At 47.2% G+C, this 19,526-nt stretch overlaps 1 protein-coding gene across 4 annotated transcripts in view; it reads right to left on the bottom strand.

The window, feature by feature from the left end:
• Crim1 (cysteine rich transmembrane BMP regulator 1) overlaps window positions 1–19,526 on the bottom strand; it is a 176,389-nt gene that overhangs the window by 63,498 nt on the left and 93,365 nt on the right. For all 4 annotated transcript variants that reach the window (XM_021229282.2, XM_040730763.1, XM_005073594.4 and 1 more), the window contains 3 exons: window positions 11,282–11,403; window positions 2,566–2,748; window positions 204–401 (listed from right to left, as the gene is read on the bottom strand). In XM_021229282.2, coding sequence (XP_021084941.1) covers window positions 204–401; window positions 2,566–2,748; window positions 11,282–11,403 — 503 coding nt within the window. The remainder of the gene's footprint in view (window positions 1–203; window positions 402–2,565; window positions 2,749–11,281; window positions 11,404–19,526) is intronic.

The following is a 19,526-nucleotide window of genomic DNA, read 5'->3' as shown; positions in this document are numbered from 1 at the left end:
CGCTACTCTCATTTTACATTCCCAACACTTTCCCCTAATGACGAATTTGGGTTGTATAATAAATTTGTCTGCAGACGGTAACAGCACAAAGCAGACATTATGCCCAAGGAAATAACAGAGGAAAACAAGACCATACTGGCAGAAGCTTCCTCGATGGGAGATGTTGTGCCAGACACTCATTAGAATCGCAAAGCAAGGCTTACCTTCACACACGGGGCAGCACTCCCCAGGCACTTTCACAGGGTGCATGCAGCTCTGCCCACAGGCCGTGGCCACGCAGTGAGGTTCTCCATTGATGCACTGGCAGAAGGTGCAGTCATCTTCCCGCCACCGGTCCCCATGGGCGCGGATCTGGCCATTGGCATAGCAGCCGGCGGGGTTGTTAAAAGGATAGATGGGATCTACAGCAAAACGCACAGAGTTCAGAATGAGATTGAGCCTTCCAAACCTGACCTCTGCCTGTACCTGGAGACAGTGTCCTCCAGGCTCCACCCCTCCATGCTATTTCAGCTGTCATCAATGGAAACTGGGGACTAACAGGAAGTGGCCCCTGAGATGACATCCAAAGGCAGCAGTCACAATGGACGCCTATCTTTTCATCCTGACACCGCAGTTAGGAGGAATGTGACCTAGAAACGGGCATGCAGGAGTCATCACTCCTAGGACCGTGAGGACATGGGGATAGAGACAAGCTTTGGTACTGAGAAAACACAGGTCTACTTCAGGCTTGGAGAGAGTCATTTGAGCTGCTGAATTAAACATGTTTTACACCTCAATCTCACCACCTGGAAGGGAGAAAGAGCACTGCCCACTGAACTCAAAGTGATAACTGTTACTTCTGGGACTAAGTGAGCTGACTGTGATGGTGTCCACAGGCCGATGAGGACATTGGGAAGGAGCACAGTAGGTCCTCAATGCCGCTGTTTGCCTGGCAAAGCTCATTTGAACATCCCGTGGGCCACTGATGGCACCCTGGAGGGGGTAGGACTGAATTTATACCATTTTCCTGAGGTTGAAAGACAGAATTAGACATAAAAAGAAATATTCTGAAATGATGGACGAGAACATAAATAAAGGATGCAAAAACAGTCCCAAGTATCTCTGTAAGGAGAACTATCCATAAATTGCTCCATTCTCTTTACTAGAAATATGTAAAAAGTGGCGTCAACAAGTAAGATGAGAGAACCAGGTTAACTTTAGAGGCTAGGGCTTACACTAACGAGGCAGAGGGCAATTATGCAAATGTTCCATGGAAGTGCTCTACAGAACTCAGGTACTTGGGACTTTCCCAAGTCCTTTATAAAAACCATTACAGTGCACAGTTCAGTGTGCTTTGAGCTTGGCTCTGAATTCTGGGAGTGAGAGGTGATCAGATGCGCGCGCAGGCAGCTCTCTCAGACTGTTAACACAGGGGTTTCTTACTTCACTAACCCTGACACAGTTTCTGATTCTACTTTGAACTAGGGCTGGTTAGAGAACAATCAACTGGGAAAGTTCAAAGTTTGAGGTGATTTTCTTTTTTAAAAACCTCAGTGAGATGTAAAAAGTGGACTACTTTTCTCCTGTCTTGGCTAAAATATTTTCCAAGCAAGGAAAGGACTCATTGCTATGAGCAACTGCTTGGGGTTAGAAATTGAGTTGCCCTACATTAGATTATTTCAGGTCTTCAATACAGGTAAAGCACAAACATCAAAAGGATTTTAAGGAGAAAAGTTAAGAACTGCACAGGTCACCGTGCCCTATGCAGGTAAACTCTGGACTACAGATTTATGACCCAGTTAGCACAAGAGGTTTGACCATTGCTCAGAACACTGCATGTGTCAGAGGTTACCATAGGCTCTTTCAGACCCTGGACCATTGTTCTTGGCTCCCTTGCAAACTTAGATGGCCAATGGTTTATCTGAACTTCAGTTTTCTGATCCTTAAGGAGGTAGGGTGAAGCAGATAAGAATCACATTGCCATTATGACGTTTCACTACTTACGACAAGCAGAAATGGGAGGTGTCTGGAGAAGCAACCTGCAAATACTACTGCTTGAGCAAGAGAGGAATACAGAATCAACAGGTCCCTAAAAGTCACACCTGACACACGCCTGGCCCTGAAGCTGCCGCTGCCACAACACTAATCTGCAACCTGACTCCTATTAGCACACCTTTTCCAAGGAAAAATAGCAGCAGGGTCATGGCTCTGAGACGACTCACTAAGACTGACGGTGTCAGGCCATACCAATTCTAGCTGAGCAATCCATGACAGCAGATGACAAATTTTAATGCCAAGGTGTAGACAAGCTTGGTCCTAGAACTTACTAAGTTACCACTACAGCTGCAGGGCAGGAACAGGAAGCAACCTGGAAATCACATGTCAACTTGTAGAACCTGTGACCACTGGCCATGCCCCAAATGGAGCTTTCCTCAGGAAAGTATTTCCACATATTCTACTAGGCACTATCAACACTCTAAATGACAAACAATGGAGCCACCACAAGGGGACTTCACATTCCTCTGAATCAGATATGTTTGGAACTAAAAGCTCTGAACCATTCAGCCTCCAGGGAGCTACCCCTACCTTCACACACGGGGCAGCACTCCCCTTCAGGCACATAGTATCTTTCGCAGTTCAGCTCCCCACACTGAGCAGTGAAGCAGATGGAGACGCCCCCTTGGCATCGACAGAACCGACAGTTGTCCATTCGAAACATGTCTCCGTCGTAATACTCCACGCTGTTGAATACGCAGGCTGGCTTTGTTTCTGCGGAGAGTCCAAACAAATAAGGCACATGAAAGGGGGCCCCTCTCATGAGGCTCCACCCACAGACAAAGAAACACGGGCAACTGAGGGAGGCGAGGAGGGCAAGAAACAACCCTACCTGGGTTATACAATGCCAAGTGGTCAGCTCTGAACTCAAATACGTACAAGTAGCGCCCAATGGACTGAGTAGGTTGCATTTGTATATTTAGGCACACACACACATGCTCTCCTCTCTCTCCCTCAAAAAAGGTCATGATTTCAAGAGCAGCAAGGTGGGAGGGGAGATACATAGGAGGGGTTTGAAGGAAGAATAGGGAGGGAGGAAATGATGCAATCATATTTTCATAAAAGAAACTCAACTAAACAAGGCACATTTGAGATCACTTTTGAGTGGTGTCTTTGTATGTTTTGAAATAGCCTCTAGAAAGTTCTGTCAGCAGGAAGTTATAATTTGATGGAAATGTACTAAACTGAATTTAACTCTCACAGAGGGACTAGCCCACAGTACACACACACACACACACACACACACACACACACACACACACTGTTATCCCATTCACACACAGGGACTGAGGTACTCCTTGGCAAGGTCTATACTGACTTCCTCCACCCCAGTAACTCAGGTAACCCTCTAAGACCATGGCACCCACGTGTATGTGTGACTCTATTTTACTCAGCTCAGTGAGTATCTTTGAACAAAGATCCATTTTCACACTGGCTTTTGTTCTGCTTCCAAAGATTTAGTTAGGCCTATCCTCTCCTCAGCTCTTAGTTTCCTTTCTTGGTTTAATAATCTGTAATTATTAGTGCTTGGCCATCAACATCCACTACTTCATTTCATCTCAATACAAAAGGTATGAGGCAGGTGTTATCAGGAGGTTAGAAGTGAGGGAATTCTAGATAATTTGTCTCAAAAATACATATTTAGCAAATGGCAGAAATAAGTCCTTCAACTGAAAGCTTGTATCCTACATTCTGTCCCATGGTTACTTCTGCTGAGGAGTTAAAAGTTTCATATTCAAAACTCTCAGTATGAGACCAACGATTTTTTTTTGCTGAAAACTAATTCCAACCAGACAAAAGACACCACCAGAAATAAAACTGCAGATCGGTTTCTTTTGTCAAGACAAAGACAAACTTGTCAAATAAGCTACTACCAGGCCACATCTTAGGGCATAGAAAGGGGATTAAATACCATGACTAATTGGTGTTCATTACATAATGCAAAGCTGGTTCAATTATTCAAAACTCAGTTAATTTGAATAAGGTGTGTCAGGTGAGTGAAGAACAGGAGCTATAGCATTTTCTCAGATGACGTAGACTAAACATCTGAAGGAAACCAGGCAATAAAGGCTAGGAGGGAACTTGGTTAACTTGATAAATAGTGTCGTTATCCTTTGGATACAAAGTGAGCTCTCAGCACCACCATCACCCAGGAACTGAGCTTTGAAGATTCAGCTATTGAGATAGATGCACATGGCTTGGAAGGACACGGCATTTATCAGCTGGTTAATCCACTAAGTTCATAGCTGAAGGGACCTGCCTCTAGCTCTCTGCCCATTGGAGGCAACAATGAACCTGGAGCCAGGAGCCACAATAAACCTTTCTTTTTAAGTTGCATTTCCTAAGTATTTTTTGAATCACAGTAGAGAAAAGGCTAACACAAGAGTCTACAAGGACTCGCAGATAACATCATACAATGTTGAAAGACTAACCCCAAGACCAAGAAAAAGACAGTGAGGTCTGTTCTTAGAACAACAGTTTAACATTATAATGGGTGTTCTAACCAAGGCAATTAGGGAAAGGGAACACGTAGAAGGCATCCAGAGTGGAAAGGGAGAAATAAGCCCATCTCTAGAAGCACTCAGCATGATCCTAAATCAAAAAGAAAAAAAAAGCCTCAAAAATTCACTGAAATCTATCAGACATTATAAACAACTTCAGCAAGGTTACCAGGTTACAAACTGCAACATGAGAAAATTGGATTTCTATACACTATAAACACTCAGAAAACAAAGTTTAAAAATAATCCCATTTCCCAATAGAATCAGAAAGAATAAAATGCTTACAAAAATTTAAGTACAAAACGTATACTCTGGTCAACTGTTTAGAGAAATTAAAAAGTTCTAGATAAATAGACACAGACTGAAAGACAATATTGTTAAGATGAAAATATTCCCTAAATTCATCTGATACTCAGTGCGCCCAAACGAACTCCTAAGTCATTCTTTTGTCTAAGCTGACACTCTGGTCATAAAACTCACATGGACACATGAGCAATTAAGGACTGGCGAGCACTCTTTGACAGAAGAACAGAGTCAGAGGCCTCACACTTCTGATTTCCAAATATGACCCAATGCTGGAGTGACCAAGACAGTGTGGTGTTGCTGTAAGCACAAGACAGGACACTTTCCGAATTCAGAATTCAGAAATAAACTATCAGTATGTAGGCTTTTGACCGTAGTGCTCGGACAATTTGATGAGAGGAAGGAAAGAAAAAAAACAGTGCAGAGAACTAAAGAGTCACATGCTGAAGAATGAAGCCACATCGCTGCCCATCTCCACCACTAACAATGTATTAAATGAGTTACTATGGGAACGAGTATTCTTTCCAGACTTCAAAATCATGTCAACCATGAAGGGGCACTTGTCCACTAGAGCATGTGGCTCTGGCAGGCCATCCCCCCGCTCCCTTTACCTTTATAAACCACCACTTGCCTATGAGTTACATGGGTCTCCTCTCTCTCCTCAGGCAGTCCTCTGTCACTGACCCTTCTTCCTTTTCCCATCCCCTTTCTCCCTCATCCCGTGGCCTAGCCCATTCTAACCACAGCTCTCCCCTTCTCCTCCTCTTAAAAATGACACCTGCAAGGCCATTAGCTGCCAGAGGCAGAAAGCAGCCACTTTAACTTTTCTTCCCCACTTAATGAAGGATCTCTCTGTGGAAACAGGTGTTTGGGTGTGGTCTGTGCCTAATCTGGGGTCCTGCAGGGAGCCCCTGCTGTGTGGGGCTCTCCTTCAACCTCCACTCAGACTGAAACAAAAGGATGTCAACCAATATTAGTTATTTAGCTTCGTTAATTAACCACATTTACCATAGGGCCGAAGCCACACATCTCAGTGCAAGGTCTGAAAAAGGAAGGACTGGAACTCTGGCCGTACACAAAGCTGTGGCAGGCCTGCTTTTCAGGGTGAGGTGTGCAGACGCTTACACGGAAGAGACTTGATTGACAAGAGGACAGGGCAGTTAGTAATCCAGCTTTAGACACACAGAGATGGGGAGTAGGGAGTCAAGCTTACAAGAGATGGAGAGTCTCCAAAATTACAGTCCATAAAGCAACCTTTAGGATAAGCCTTGCTGGGTTAAAACAAAATGTCTGATGTTGAAATTAATTAGTAGGCACTTTCCAAACAAGCGCACGACGAGAAAGCTACTGGAGGTCTTGGAGGAGCAGTGCCCATTGGTAATAATTGGAATCTTAGAGTGAGGAAGAGCTGGCCCCTCCCTCCACTGGAACAGAAACGGTACCAAGGTGGACTCTGCACTCCTCAGTACGGAAGTGTCTCTCAGTGATTGCTCCAGGTGTTTTGTGCTGGACAATAAATGTCTCTACCTTCTGTGAACTATCTTCCACCTAACATGCCACAACTCTTGAACGAGGGAGCCATGACACAGACTGCTGGAGAACCCTGGTTCTGATTGGCAGGGGGTGACCAATATCAAAGGGAAACGTTGAAGTAGAGAACTTCACAGCAAATGTGAACACGGAGGAGCCCCTCCTCCCCCGCCCAAGTCTACTACTGCATTTCTTCTTCAGCCTTTTAGAGGAGGGACAGCTTCTATCTTCCACTTGGGGTGACCTGCATAGGAAGTCAAAGGCCAGGGAGCAGGAAGCTAAAGGAGTGACAACTGTGTGACACGTGGAGGCGGTGGGACAATTCCTCCAAGTTCCCCTCTACCTGATCTAATCAGACTCATTGAATTAGAAGGCATAAAGGCTTCCAAGAACCTGAAGGGGAAACGGACCCTTTCTACTGGATGCTTAGGTCTATGCCAGGGAATTCCAAGGAAACAGTAATTCAGAATGGGGCTGGGGGGGCAATCCTTAAAATACTGCAAAAAGCTCTCATGAGCAATAGCTTACTAAGGCTCTGGGAACAACAGGAGTGCTCGATAAATACACCCCAAACAGTGTTTCCTTCAAACTGCTGGATTCTCTCCATCTCCGTATTGGAAGACACTCTGAGCTTGGACCCTTCCTGTGCATAACTGCCATGCAGACACGGGCTCCTCACAGATGTCCTCAGTAACTGCTTTCTCATTGGTACTCTCCAGGTTGGGTTTGCAGGCCAACATCTTACATGGCGAGGAAGCTGATGTTGAGCCTGTCTTTCCTGTGAATGACTTTACTTCAGATGTCACGCACTTAACTGAGACCATTACTGTTTATTTAAACTCTGCCCTTGAATACTAGGGGAGAGAGATCAGACCACAGGGATAGGCAGATGTCTGGAGCGGTACAACAACAGGCTAAAACTACAAGCCAGACCACATCCTGCCACCTTCCTATCAATTTATTCCACACTGCTCTGGTTAATTCTGGCTAATTCTATGCACGAGTGACCCTCTTTTGTCTCCCTAACCTTCCACCACTCTTGGCATGCCTGGGAAAAGCGAGGCTCTCTTCCTTTTATTGTGGTGACAGACTCATACTGTTGAACATCGATTGACCTCAAGTTATAACTAGCCTTGCTCAGCACACTCAGTATGAAATATTATAAGGCTGAAACTATTTCTGGTAGCTTCAATCAGTATGTTTCCAATACCACAATACCACGGCTGAATTCACTGACTAACTTGGGGAGCATATTACATAACTAAGTCACCCTGGAAGAGCTCCTTGCTGGTGATGTCATTCAAGCCAAATATTCTATTTATCTAGGTGCCTGGCGTACACACTGGGAAGCTGCATTCTACACCTAGAGTCTCAACAGCCTATGGACCGAGCGGAGGGACAAGCAGAAGACAACAGGGAAGGTAAGGCCACAATGGAGCATACAGGCATAGTTGGCCGTGAGATCGGCAGGCAGCTCCAGCTCACTGCTGATAAAACATCTGTTGTGAGCCAGGAAAGATACAGTTGTTTCCTGAAGGAGGTGGCTAACTGCTCACCACTCAGTCATATCACTTGTTCCCGTGGTTCTGAGGTCACCTCACAAGCCTTACCCCAGGCTTGCATCAGAGAAGCCCATGGCAAGCCTGTGCTGCAGTCAGCCGCTCTCTGCCCCTGCCTCTACCGACACAAGACCAAATAGGCTTAGTGAGGAAGCTCGCCAATCTCTTCACCCACTCTAGTGGATTCAGGAGCTCTGGAATTCATTTGGGACCATTTCAAAAATGTCCACCTTCATTTTAGTGCATATTTTTAAAAAGTACTGTGCACCCCATGGGTCAGCTCCAGAGCCAGCACTGCTGTGAAACCTCTGCTTCTATGGGTGAGGCTGGTAATGCAGGTCACTGACCCACTCTTCCCTCAACTGGGGTCTTCCACAAGACAGTGATCCAGGCACCGAGGCCCAGCTGTGCACATGTGCCCTCTCACCGAGTTTCAGTGGTGCCGTGCCTTTCCTTCAGGAGCCTGGCAACAGGGTGCTGGTTTCTGTATTCGTGCTGGCGAAGCCACTGCCCTCTTAACTCCCATGTGAGAAGGTGCAGCCGTCAGGGACTGTGTGTTGTTCTGTTCAACGGGCCTTTTTGCCTCTACAAATAAGAACTGTGTATCTGAGGCTACATCCTTTTATATTTTAATGACAGGAAGCTGGGGGACGAGGCATGATGCTTAACTCTGACAACCTCATAAACTACAAAGACACCCGTAAGCCTGCATACTGTGTGTGCTGTTTAATTTTCACTTTCAACTTTTGCTGACAACCTTATGACTATTCTTCTTTTTTCTAATTAATATTTAACCACTATGTTATTAAACCTGTTCTCAGGGTATAGCAGCCCCAAATCCTTGTAGATAATCAAGTTTCTCTCTCTCTCTCTCTCTCTCTCTCTCTCTCTCTCTCTCTCTCTCTCTCTCTCTCTCTCTCTCTCTCTCTCTCTCCCTCTCTCTCTCTCTCGTTTCCCTCCCTCCACCTGGTTCTCCTTCCCTGATCCATCTGTCCTTTCCTTGCTCCCTTGCACGCACACACACACACGCAGGCACGCACATGCACACACACATGCACACACACACACATGCACACACGCACGCACACAGGCGCATACAGTGTATACACAAAGAGACAGAGAAATAAAGGTAGAGAGATAAAGAGACCGAGAAAGAGACCGATATAAATCACATAAATTCACATATAAATACACATGGATGTGTGTGTACATGTACCTGTAAAAATAAGTAAGATATAGGTAAAGAGAGATCATCCTTAAAAATATCCTATAGTACTGATTTATGATTCTCATAGAATTATAGTTACTGCCTAGTAGTCTTCTACAACTGAATGGCCAACATAGTACAAGCAGGGCAAGAAGCAAGTAAGAAAGACACAACCAATTTGTGGTTAGAGGAAGCAACCACAGGAAACACAGCCACTCTCTTCTGTTGTCAGACGGCCAATCCTATCCTTAAGGTCAGGGTGCTACGAGGTGTGTTTGGGAGTAATGGCAAACCCCGAAGGCTGACATCAAGGTTGCTGAGAAGGTACAGTCAACGCTCTGATTGACAGAAAGGCACGATGCTTGGCATTCAAGAAGCAGGGAGAGAAGACTGCAGTCTTCCTTATCCAGAGAAACGAAGCAAACAATCTCATTTGGGTGTTCCTTGTGGAAGACAAAATGACTTCAGATGGAGGTCTAGGACCGTGTAACACGGGGTACTCCTGTGAAGCGACCCCACTGCGAGCTGGCCTTTCAACAGTCACTTCTCAAGGCACAAAGAGGGTTATCAATCAGATCATTCACTTGCTAAATCAAGAGAATCTGGGGACCTCCTGAGGCGTGTGATAAGCCAACACCCACAGACAGTGATGAGACAGACAGACTGCCCTTCCTAGCAGTTCTGGTGGAGTGAATGAGAGACAGCCGTAGGGGAAAGCGCATCTGAGGTGATGCAAGCCTGGGATAAAGGACTGATGATTTCTGCCCTGAGTGGTGCAAGAGCTATAGCACGAGCTAAGAACTCACAGGAAACAGTGAGAGTGAAGCATTCGCAGAACACACCCGCAGTGAACCACACTGCAGTGGAAACGGCCTGCTTGTCCACTGGCTGGAATTGGACAGACAAAGGCACTGGCTGGGTGGTAACAGGAGTGATGGGAAGCACTTCAAAGAGATTTAACACACGGAGCTTTCCCAGCGCCTCCCCTTGGAGGCGTCTATTTATAAAATCCGTGCATCGGTATGCTTGCTGTAACCTTACTGTCTCCATCCTCCACCACCGACACCCAGAGCGGTGTTCTGCGGGTGTGGGGGCAGAAAGCGAGTACACAGAATAGTAAAGGCCACTCACACTCGACGACTAATTACTACTGCTCGCGTCACTCCACAGCTGCAGGATGGAGGCCCACGGTGACCGTGAGCCTTCCCCCGTTACACCGCAAGAGAGGGAAGACCCAATCCTCATCGGACATCATTTGGTGATCTTAACCACCCGACTACACTACCAGTGTTGCAAACCAAAGCAACAAAGCACAGAGCCACGTGACTGGAAAAATACAAGGCCACATTTCAAGTAGGACTCAACGTTAGCAGGGCTGGGGGGGGGCTTGAGAGCAGGAGGGACACCTCCCAGAGCCTGGATTCTCACTGCCAGTTTCTGTGTGTGCAACGCGTTGTGCTATGGTTGCTTAACTGTGTCTACTTTCCTCCATGCATGGACAGTGGTTGTGGTCTATGCAATATTTTTTTCCTGAAAATTCCAACAGAGGAGCAGGGTGCAGGTTTTCTACTCTCCCAACATCAACATTTAATAAACACCAAGCTGCAAAATACCAAACTGTCTTGTGAAGGGTGAAGGTAAGAGGCATATTCTGTTGAAGGAATCTTAGGACACGAAGGTCTAGGGCCAGGAGGGTCAAGTCTAAAGCTGGCCAATACTGAGTCCAAACACTGATCTAAGATGTTCTCTAGCTAGGGAAACACTGGCCTGGAAGAACGAGGTCTTTTCTAATTCAAATTGTGTTAGCTCCCACATGGTTTCAGTGAGATTAGTTCCTGATGGCAATGGGGACAGGACGCGGGAGGACAGAAAGTATGTAACAGGGCTCTATGATCCCCCCTCCCCTGAAATCCCCAAACTGAACTTTTGACACTTCATGAATGATCTGCCCCTGCATCTACGAGGTCCTCTGGGACAGTGTGACACTTCTCTCCCTAACTTTCTCTAGCTGCACAGTGACTAAGCAAGCCCCCTCTCTGAGTGACCTTCATCATGTCCCTAAGTATGCTCCCTGCTCTGACTGGCCCTCCCTCCTCCTCCTGATGCACAAATGTACACTCTCTGAGAACAAGAGAAACCCCACGTACCATTAACACATTCAAAGACATCACAGCACTTTCCAGGTGTCCCATCTCCACGAGAGACTATGCGGGGAGTAGATCCCACCTCACAAACGGGGAAACCACATAAGCCAGAGAGACACTCGCATCTGAAACCAAAGAAAAGGGAAGGAAAACCCCATGAATAAATAACAACACAGAAGTCGGGAGATCCCCAAACCAAGTACCAGGGTTACATGACACAACCTGGTTATCTGGCACAGCAAAGGAGTGTGGGCAGGGTTGCACTAGCGGTCGCTCTCCCAACAACTATAGCTCATGTCCTATACACAGCCCACTTTAACTCTGCCCACCTTGGGAGACACATTTCATTCATTTCTTAGTTACCCAGGTTGGTATTCACTGTAACACTTTCAGATGATGTAGGGCCATTTCTACACCTGCTCATTCTGTCAGCCAGAGATGCATGCTCCCAGTGAATGAGTGTTCCCTCCATTCTACAGCCTTGTTTCCAGTGATGGGTAGGCATTCTCTAGAGGGTTTTCTTTCTTCCCCTCCCAACAGTTAAGTTATTGGCTTTTCAGTCATTCCTCGCTTGTATGATCATCTCTAGGGGAACAGTAATCTTGAGCAATATTTAATCTACATTTGTGTGCAGTACACAGAACAGATTGATGTTTCTATACACAGTGGGGCATGAGTTGTCTTAGAAGCAGAAAGTTTTAATTTATTAAATTCTCCGCATGCAGGGGTGAGATATTTCATGAGCCGTAAGCTTTGGTCACTCTTGACTTTAAGTCTGTTGTGAAATCTGTCTAGGCGCAGGAGCCAATATGCAGAAGTGAAGAAAACAAAAGGGAGACCAAACTGGCTTCTCAGATGCAATGAAATGAGATGCTCGGACAGCTGGGTACTAGCAGACAAATGCAGTAATGAGAAGTAGGCTGCTAAACTCTGGTCCTGAGACTCCACAGGGAGAAGCGTAGGTCCAGACAGTCATAGAGCAGAAAGAGTGACAGGTGAGATGCCCAGTTGAGAGGAGTAAACACAGGCATCCTTAAGAGAGAGAAGATGCCGGAAGGAAATGTGTGGGTTCTCAACGTGAAGTGGGGGTGTTGTTCAGATCAGGGAAGGGGGTATTCACATCAAGAATTAACAGATCCATTAATTCTGTTTTCTCCCCTTTCTTGCTTAAGATTGGTTTGTTCTCCTATTGTTCGAATAGTCAATAAGTTACCATATGATCATAGTCCTCAAGCATCTCAATAATCAGGCCCAGAATTTCCATGCTGCTTAAAAACAGAGACGAAGTTAAGGTTTGTATCAAAGACCACTAAAAGCCACTGGAGAGATGAGAGAGGAACCCTCCCCCCCCACTCCTCTTTTGGTCTTCCACATTTAACGACAGTTAGAATCCTGGGAGAGCAGGAATGAAGACCACATTAAGGTTTTACTGCAATCATATTTCTGTCTACAATTTAAGATAAACGTCTGCTTGTTTGGTGTGTGGAGTTTTGTATTCCTGCAGGACAACTACCTTCTCGGGCTGTGTCCTGTGAGCTGGCCTTTTAGCACTGAGTGAGGTAATCTCACAGCCCTTCATGCTCAGTGTCTAACCACTACGGTGTTTAGCATGCAGTCATACTGCTATGATCAGACAGTTTGGCATACTGCTTACTTACATTACTGCGCTTGACACGCTGTACAACTTACATTCTTCAAACGGAGGGTCCACACCTGGGTCCTAGGGTCTAGATGCAGTCACAACTGACAGCATCCTACAGGAATAGCTACCTGTTTCTATCGCATCTTCTAGAATCTTCTACCTGCCCACGTGCTACAGCGAACCATTCTTCAACACCCAACAGCACATGGATGCCCAAGAAGCACTCTCTCGGGTGCTGTTCTTCAACACGTTAGCATTCTTTCTGTTCCAACAGTCGCTGCTGGACTGTGGGAAACCATGTCACACTGAGAACCATTACTAACGTTGCCCCGAATCTGCCACCTTCCCCAGTGTTCCAATGCCCCTATGACTATCCCTAGAGGCACACACCAGCACCATGCAGATGAACTAAAAGTGCTCAAGGGTGCTTAATAACCCAATTAGAAAATGAAGGTGTGCCCCCCCCCACCGCGGAATTTTACTACTGAGCCTAAGAGGATGATTGCCAAAGAACCATGATGTTTGCAGACTGATGTGTTCTTGGCTCCTGTCCTGTGACCAACCCCTGCTTCCCAGCACAGGCTCCCTACCCAGCACCACTCATCCTTTGACTTCCGGCAGGTTCCTCTGACCTTAAAACCAGCACTTTAATGGATGAGCTGAGGAAGAAGCCAGAAAAGGGGAACATTTGGTCTAAGGCCTGATACATCTTGTCACCCGTTAGGCTTAGATCAGGCAAAACTGCCTTTATTTTATTTTATTTGGTGGGCTGAAAATGCCCGGTGGCAATTTCATAGGGTTTAACACAATTCACACAGACCATCTGCTGACAGGTCTCCTTCGTTCTCTCTGTCAGGCAGTGACGATTGCAGACCTCCTGCTTTACCCACACCACACAGATGGTTCTATCCCCACTGCGTGCTTTCCACCTGAAGAAACCAGACTTTCTTCGGAGTCGCATGGAAAGGGCGCTGAGCTGGGGACAGCCGAAGCACACAGACTACGCTTGGTTCTCCATACCTCCCTCTTTTCAGTTTTGATTCCTTCCCCCCTAATCTTCCTCCCCTCCTACTCCATTCCTGGGTAAGAGCAAGTGAGGCAAAAGAGGAAAATGATGGATTAAGAAACTAACTCGAGACAGATGCTTAAAGAGGGTGATGTCATCACTCACCCCTCCCAGTTTTCCGCGGTTCCCCTTACTCCAGCCGCGCCACGCCCAGCCTACAGCGTTGTTCCTGTACTCACTGGCACAGTCGACAGTCTTCTCCTGGTCCCACCTATCAGCGTCTCAGAACAGCACTCATCACCCTGAGGTCCACAGACCTTTGCCCTCCAACTCTTTCTCCCAGCATCTCCCTTCCGCTAAGCTCACTCTCTGCTCTGGGCAAACACGTGCCTTACTCTTCCTGTGAGCGCCGCTCCTGCCTCCTGAGTGTTCTCTGTCTAGCCCACGGGTCCGGCTGTCTTTCGGGTGTCAAAGGAGTTGACACCCGAACACACCTGCCTGGAGCCCTTCTCTCCCTTTTCCCCCTGCCCGTTATGTACAGCTGGTATGCAAAACCAGACAGAACTGGAAATAAAGGATGGATGATATTGGCTTGTTGAACAAATCAAATGCAACAGCAAGGGAAAAGCAGGCGGACACCCTGGTTGGTCAGCTCGACTTTTCCCCTCCTGACGTGCGATGTGAGGCTACTTGGAGCAGCGAGCCTCTGCCCTAGGAGGTGAAACCATCCGTGAGGCAGCTACCCTTCTAAAATACGACTTCTGTAGACTGGCTTTCTATTGGCACGGCCGTGCAGTCACTACTGGTACCTTTCTCTCCACCACAAGCAGAAACCGTGCACCGTACAGCAAGCACTCTTTCCTGCTTCCTGTACCTCCGGCCCTAGCAACTGCGAGTGCACGACCCACCTCTGTGTGCTCGCCGATTTGGTGTGGTTCGTAGAAATGGAATCAAAGTGAGAGAGTTAAGGATATTGGCTTCTTTTTCTTCTTCAGCTTTTTATTTCAAAGAAGTGGTCGTGTGTGCCTGCAATTTGCTAGGGTAGCGGGGGAACCTCTAATGTCATCAGTATTGATAATAATCAATCAAGAGGCCACGTTAATAAATTTCTACATAACGTAATCACAGCTGCAGCCAGGTGGGACTTGGCTAAGAGGGCCGTGCTCTCCTCTTCCGAGAGCAAGTAATGGATTCGGTTTAGAGAGCATCTCGAGGGCCTGAGTGTAATGGTGAGCAGCACTGAGACACCATATGAACCCCTAGAGGGCACTCACTTCCTTAGGAGGCTCCCATTGCTGGATAGCAGGCAGTGAGGACACATTTCCTCTTCACCAGTATGTCCTCTGCCTCGGGGACGACACACACAGTCCCAGGCAGTGCAGAAGCTTCCAAACACAGCTTCCTGGGTGTTTGCAAGCCTGGCCTCTACACATCCTGTAGCTTCCACACTCCACGGGATGCTCTGCCCATTCTCACTCCAGCACCAATGGCAACCCAGCATTCACTGAGTGCACAGCCAGCCCCGTGCCACAGTTCAGATGCCTAGCCACCCTGACTCTCCTTTTGCCCCTGATGGAGACTCCAGAGCCCGCAGGACCTCACACCTGAAAGGATTTCTCTAGGATTAATTTTCCCTCCTCTGACTTTTAACGATATATACACAGGGTACCTGACTCTTGTGGAGTACCTGCTTATTTTACTAAATCAACATCATTAGTGATGCTCCCTTGAGTTCCTCTAACGAAGGAGGGGATATCCTATAAAAGAAGAAAATGGGCAACAAACACAACCAACAAAAAGCTAGAACCAACACATTCTTTATCTATGGTTATTAAGTTAGAGCTTGGAGCATGTACTGTTCTTTAAAAAAGAAAAAAATTGCATTTACTTAGTGTGTGCGTGTGTGTGTGTGTTCTGTGCATCATATCTGGAAATTAGGCAATATCTTTTGGAAGTCAGCTTCCCCGTTCCTTCTTGTGTGTTCTGGGGACTGAATGCAGGTCACAGACTCAGTGGCAAGCACCTTGCATACACTGAGCATCTTGTTGGCCCTGCATTGTTTTTTTATGCATTACGAATGGGGAACTTAGAGGTGAGGTTTCTCCAGACCAGTATGTGGGAGTCAGGCAATGGAATTTGCCTGCAGTGCAGGCTCTGGGTACTGAGCTTGAGGACCAGTCGGAGAAGGAGCTTCAGAATCTGTCTGCCACGCGCTCTCCAGGAACCCACCTTCCAGGCCCCTCGGGCCCACACTGCTGGGCCGCCATGCTCTAAGTTTTACTTCCCACTTGAGAGGACCAAGTCGGTCTTAATATTTCAACGGGGATGGTAACCGTCAGTGGATGCTGTCAATCACTTACCAAGGCTGAGTGCCGGTTCTTAGGAGTAGGGGGAGAAAGGACCAACTTACTTAGCTGTCACCCACCAGGAAAGTGTGAGCTGGTACTAGTCTTCTAGTTCTTGGGAGGTTCGTTTGCTCACCCATAAAGTAAGACACATGCTCAGGAAGCATTCGTCTAACTTTGACATCCCATGACTCTACCGCCACCATTACTGTCCCCACCGATGCTGCCACCTGATCCAGGCTCTTTTCTACCGCGCCTCACGGACTGGTATCCAGATCCCAAATTGTGTCACCTCTGCAGCTGCTTGCTTCTCCTTCTGGATCTCCTTGAATCCCAAGCTTCAGACCTGGTTCACTATGTCCCCTGACCTCACTTCCCCCATAATCTTTTGCTTTTTCCAGGAGTGTGGGGAGGTAACAGTTGCATATCCATATATTCTTTTTATATTTCTTGAGAAGAAACAGCATGCTAAATGCTGAGACTTTGGTATCAGGGAGCAGGTCTGAGAACTGTTTTGAAATTAGGCTAAAGAACTGATGATTGTTGGCCTGCTTACCAGAATGAAGAGGGAAACTTTAAAAGATACTGAACAAGGGGGAATGACCATTGAACCTGGGGGGAGGGGTCCTCTGACAGCCGTCTTTGCAAAGCACAGGAGAGCCTCAGGAATGTGCCCTATGGTGAGTGCCGGCACACAGACAGCAAGCATTATTCTAGCATCCCTCCGTAGGAACATCTCTCCAGAGGAGTACACTGCAGGCCACTGGTATCCCATCTTTCCCGACACAGACACTCATCACTCTGCCCATGTCTTTCAAGAAAAACAGAGTGCAAATTGTGAAGCATTCTAGAAAAGAGTTCATTCAATAGTGGCTTCATTCCACATCTGAAAAGACTGCCTGAGCTCTGGAATAAGGAGACATCCTTGTCTGCATCCAAAGGCAGGAGGGTTTCCCTTGGTCAGGGAACAAGGAGAAAGGAAGAAAGTTAAGTATTTGGCCTACTAAAGCTGTAGAGGCTATTAATGAAATAGCTTGTCGAGGATGGAGAAGATGCCACATTCTATAAAAAGCAGCCTCATCGTTAATTAAATTTGTGGCTCTAGCATTCTAGTGCTTCATTTTCTTACCTCTTTCCAGGAATATGTACGTTTAAAACAAGACTGTAATAAAACACCCCCAAAGAAGGAGGTCTGACATCCAACAGTCCAAGTACCACTTTGGAAGACGGTATAGTTCCCTATGGGAGTGCCTCTGGCTTGAATTTCCCTCCTGTCCCTCCAGAGGAGATTTACCGCTCCCCGGAGGACTCCTGACCCTACTTCACCCTTTCTTCAGCTAATCCCCACATGAGCTGCCTGACTCTTCATCACCAGTCGCAGACAGCCATGGAGGATCAGTCACCGCTGTCCATCAGTGGGCCTGCCTCTGGACAGCGAGCCGCTCCCGGCATAATGGTAGCTGCACATTCCTTACGACTTTGACCTCAGAGACAGGAGGAAAGGGACTTCGTTTTCTGTGGCTGTTATGCTCTGCTTGTTTGTGTAGGATGGATATGCTCCCATGCACGGCAGATATAAACCCAGGATAAGTAACTAGGGCAGTTTCCCTCTTCCTGGCTTTCTCAAGAGACAATTATGACTTCCTTCTCAGAGATGCCAGGTGTCCAGGAAGCAGAAGGTGTGCGGCTGACGGAAGTGGTGTCCGTAGGAAGATACAAGCTTTAGCAGACATGGCTTTCCTAGAACCAACTGTGCCCCTCGGTAGGTAGGTCAGGATAAAGCAACAATGCTTCCTACGAATCACTACCCTGATGTGACTTGCTAAGGAAGAGCTGGGGCAGGCTGGGAGAGGCTCTGGCCGTGGCAGCAGCCACATCAGAGGCCCAGCAACAGCTGAAAGTATTCCTTGGCTCTTGTGGAAAATGTCAGGGCTAGGACCTCACAGGCATCCTCAGCCACTTTGTCCAGCTCAGTTGTCTGACACTAAGTTGTCTGGTCCTCTGCGTCCACTTTCTTAGGTCTGAGAGAAGTCCCTGGTGTATCTTTTCGTGGGCTGGCAGGGTAGGAGGGAGAGATGCGCAGAGGGCCGACCATTCAAGATAAGGAAGAAAGAAGAGAAACTGGCATAAGGCAGCCTTGAAAGGGGGAATGGGCATGAGACTAGGATTTCTAAAAGAACTTATTTTATGTTTATGTGTGCCTAAGGGTATGTCTGCGCCTCACCATGTGCAAGTAGGAGCTCACGAATGTCAGCAGAGGCCTTGGATCCCCTGGACCGCTATGAGCTGCCATGTGGGTGCTGGGACCCAAACCCTAGGTCCCCTGCAAGAACAGTAAGCGCTCTTAACCCCTGAGCCATCTCTCCGGCCCAGAGAGATGTAAAGTATTTTCATCTCAAAGCCTCGAGTCACCACTTGTATTAGAAACAGAGGCTTGGGAGCATGGAATCAGCTTGTCCACAAATATGCAATCAGTTTGTGGCTATTTACACATACGCAGGCAGGCATGTATCTAGTCGGGTGCTGGGAAGGCCAGGGAGCTTCAGTTTAGGGAGGCCCTGGATATGAGAGCATAACAGGGTGCAGGCTGTTGATCACCTGCCCTGGAACCCAAGAACAAGCATTGACTGAGGCCACCTCAACACATCTACTGCTCGACAGACCGAAGCTCAGCTCCCACCGCTGGGGCTGCTTCAGGCATCCAGAGTCATCTGGACCCAGGCTGGCATTGAAGCAGATGACCTCCAACTGGATCCCTGTGGACAGTCAACCCCATGCCTCTCGTCCTTGTCACCACCGTAAAGTGGCAGACGGTATAGTCTCCCATCCTCTGGAGAACAGACACGTGCCAAGTACTGACCTGTTCGAGGGACTCATCTATACCGACCTTCCTTCCAACAGGAGCCCATCTGGGCATGAACAAAAACCGCACCATGCAAACCTTTAACATCTACCTGGCTGTCCCCTAAAGCCTTCTGACTCCAGTGAGACTGGGAACGTCCACACTCATTCACTCCACCCATTCACAAAGATCTCCCCCCCTGTGGCTACAGAGGCTTTGAGAATGGACACTGACCTGACATAAAACAATGTCATATTTGAGTTCTGGCTATTAAGGAGTGATGTAACCATGGGAGCTTGGACAAATTATATAATCCAAGTCTCAATGGAACCACATGGAAAAGTCGAGGCAGTTAAAGTTTCCATATGTCATGACTGCTGTGTGGATTAAATGAGCTGATACCCAAGAAACAT

The sequence above is a fragment of the Mesocricetus auratus genome, unplaced genomic scaffold (assembly GCF_017639785.1).
Source record: "Mesocricetus auratus isolate SY011 unplaced genomic scaffold, BCM_Maur_2.0 Super-Scaffold_100024, whole genome shotgun sequence".
Taxonomy (NCBI): Eukaryota; Metazoa; Chordata; class Mammalia; order Rodentia; family Cricetidae; genus Mesocricetus; species Mesocricetus auratus.
Note: the sequence above shows the minus strand (reverse complement) of the source record. Positions and strands in the feature narration are given on the sequence as shown.